The sequence below is a fragment of the Protobothrops mucrosquamatus genome, unplaced genomic scaffold (genome assembly GCF_001527695.2).
Source record: "Protobothrops mucrosquamatus isolate PMUCROS unplaced genomic scaffold, P.Mucros_1.0 scaffold1362, whole genome shotgun sequence".
Classification (NCBI taxonomy): Eukaryota; Metazoa; Chordata; class Lepidosauria; order Squamata; family Viperidae; genus Protobothrops; species Protobothrops mucrosquamatus.
Genome location: NW_015387553.1, coordinates 10,374 through 13,311, shown reverse-complemented (window position 1 = coordinate 13,311; position 2,938 = coordinate 10,374). Strand labels below are relative to the sequence as shown.

Here is a 2,938-nt window from a genome sequence, read left to right as displayed (position 1 = left end):
AAACATGTGGTTGCATTCAGCCCTCCCAAGACCCTGTCCACGTCCTCGGGAGCAACAGAGTCAAACTCCTCCCATATAACCGTCTCAAGACCTGCTTCCGTCTCCTCCCCCTGGGCCAACCAGTCAGAGTCCAAGCCTTCCCGGATCCGCGCGACTTTGTCATGCAGATATTGCGCAAAGTCCTCGGCCCTCCCCTCCAAATTGGCTGCCAAGTCTACAGTACATATAATTTTTGCTACTTTTCATATTTGTATTGATCTTATTTAGTGGTTTTGCTATTTTCAAGCAGTCTTTAGAACAATATCTGGCTCACAAGCAAAAGAATATATATAAAGTGAGAGTATCAGAAAAGCACCATCTTCTGTTTAAGTTACGGGTGTCAAACTCGCCATGTCACGTGATGTGTCACGACATATCGCAACTTTTTTCACATTGCTGGAGCTGGGGTTGGTGCGACCTCCGCATTATGCAACCAGCCCGTAGGCTGGCAGTTTGAGACCCCTGGTTTAAGTCAACTCCCATCATGTAAGGTCCTGTTCTAGAGGATGAATAAGTGATCTGAAGCTCTCCAGAGGTTGCAACTCTCACCAAAGTCAGGCAGCATGATAAAAAGTAATGGATTGCAGGTGCTATAAATTCAAAATACCTGAATAGCATCCTACTCTAGCTATTGCAAAATGCTGTAAAGATAGCAAGAAATGTTTTAAGGTGCATGAGAAAGAAGAGGGAATCCAGCAAAGTTCCCACTGAAGTTTCCTGAGATTTCAAGAGAAGAGCTGTATTGGCATGGGCCATTGTTAATTTGGCGATTTCACAACTTGGGATGGATTCTATAGAACAATTAAGCATTGGTACAAAGACACAGAATACAACCTCTTGAACAATCTCTCATTAAATATTTCTGTCCTTACCATGGCAGCTGTCAGAACTGGGGCAATTCAATTGGCCCATTAATCAGTGGGCTAAGAGGATGCTGTTCTAATGGAACTTTGATCATATTATCTTTAGAATCCTGTTAGTGGGGCTTGATAGAAAGTGGTGAGGAACTGTGTTAATTCAAGCATTCTGTGTTATTTTGGGTATAGCATCAGTGCTTCCTGCAAGTAGGTTGGCCAGAATCTAGAAACTCTTTGATTATGTAAGAATGGAGAGAAAATTACACTTCCTGTACCCCTTTTTTTTAATACGCAGGGGAACCCATTCTCTTGGTTCATTTTGATATTTTTCATCTTAACTCATGTTATTCTTGGGTAGATATAAGATACATATGTACTTGCAAAGTTCATTTACACATAGGTAATTCTAAGCCCTTGCCATCAAGATCCCGATACTGAACCCATGCATCTGTTCAGAATACCTTCAGATTGCTGAGTGTCTTGAGAAGATGCGCCAGCGATGCTGCCAGCTGGATTGTGATCTGAAGAAGACAAGGCAACAGTTACGCCAATCAGAATCTGAGTGTTCTGTGCTGCAGGTGAAATTGAAACATGCCCAGAACCAAGTAGAGGTAGAAATGAAGAAAAGACGTTGGGCAGAAGCTGAGCTGGAAAAGCAGGTTTGTGAATTTTATTCTCTTATCAGAAACAGCATTCCCAGAATGAGAAAACCACCGTGAGTGGGAGAGGTAGGAAAATGAATAGTATCTCTTCGGTCAAGTAATAGATTTTAGGAAAAATAGCCCCTTAATCTGAAAACAAGAGTGGACCACCTCTGGCCTTCCAGCTATAATTGGATTTGAATCCTTAATAGCACCAGAAAACGTGGCAATAGAACCATATTTAAGAGTATGAGGCTAATGGTTACTATATTAGTGTCAGTGTTAACATTTCTACCATATTTCATTCAGTGCATCTATTGGATTTTTATACTTCTCAAAAATGTTTTTGTCTAGGACAGGAGTGGGGGAGGATGGCCCTTCTATCGCTTGTAGACTTCAACTCCCAGAATTCCTGAGCCAGCCATGCTGGGTCAGGAATTCTGGGAGTTGGAAGTCCACAAGTCATAAAGGGGCCCTCATTCCCCACCTCTGGTCTAGAGCAACAGGTGTCAAGCTATGAAGACCCCTCGCATTAGAACTGCCATGATGCTTCTAGCTTGCCTACAGGTATGGGGGCGAGGGGGAAAGATTTTGGAATTCACAGGTGGTTTCTATCGAGGTCACTGAAGAAATGTTTTGGCGAACAGAGTCTGTTTTTCCATAACAACCTTTCAAAGACTAATTGGACAATGTGACCTGAACTGTCAGAGAGGGGAGGGGAGGTTTTACTCTTTTAATTATCTTTTTCCCGCCATATTGCCAGAGCTGGAATTCCTTTTACTGTGCCGGCATGCTATACCTAATAAAGTTTTATGTTAGAGATTGCAATGTCTCTGGTGGATTTACTTCATTGGGCTTTTCAGCCGGAACCATGACACAGAGCTGCTCCCATAGGATGACATTTGGAAGGCTCCCCCATTCTTCCTTAGATGTCCTCCATGTTAAATTCCCTAGGTTCATTTTCCCTTTGGTGTGCCATACACTGCCACCACATACCTTTTAGGCATACCCCCTCCTCAACATCCTCTCTGCTAATCCCTACTACACGCATTGGAGTGAACTCCCATACTTTGTATTTTCTAAATTGACAAAAACTTTTCTACCTGGAGAGGAAGGGATTGAGAAGGATGGTGGCATTTCTATTTTATTTTATTATTATTATTATTATTATTATTATTATTATTATTATTATTATTATTATTATTATTATTATTATTATTATTTATGGATCATCGCACAGTCAGCCAGATGTTCAGACTGGATTTGGCATTTTGTCTACCTATCGAGTCCTTACCCAGGACCTGGGATAGGCAGATGTGGATGTTTGATGGTATTACAGATATCGTCGCAGGATATTATTATTATTATTATTATTATTATTATTATTATTATTATTATTAT

The 2,938-nt window shown here is 41.1% G+C and overlaps 1 protein-coding gene across 1 annotated transcript in view; it reads left to right on the top strand.

Annotated features, from left to right (window-relative positions):
* LOC114922942 (rac GTPase-activating protein 1-like) overlaps positions 1-2,938 on the top strand; it is a gene marked incomplete at its 3' end in the record, with an annotated part of 17,116 nt that overhangs the window by 4,751 nt on the left and 9,427 nt on the right. Inside the window, exon 2 of the mRNA XM_029285168.1 lies at positions 1,353-1,555. Coding sequence (XP_029141001.1) covers positions 1,353-1,555 — 203 coding nt within the window. The remainder of the gene's footprint in view (positions 1-1,352; positions 1,556-2,938) is intronic.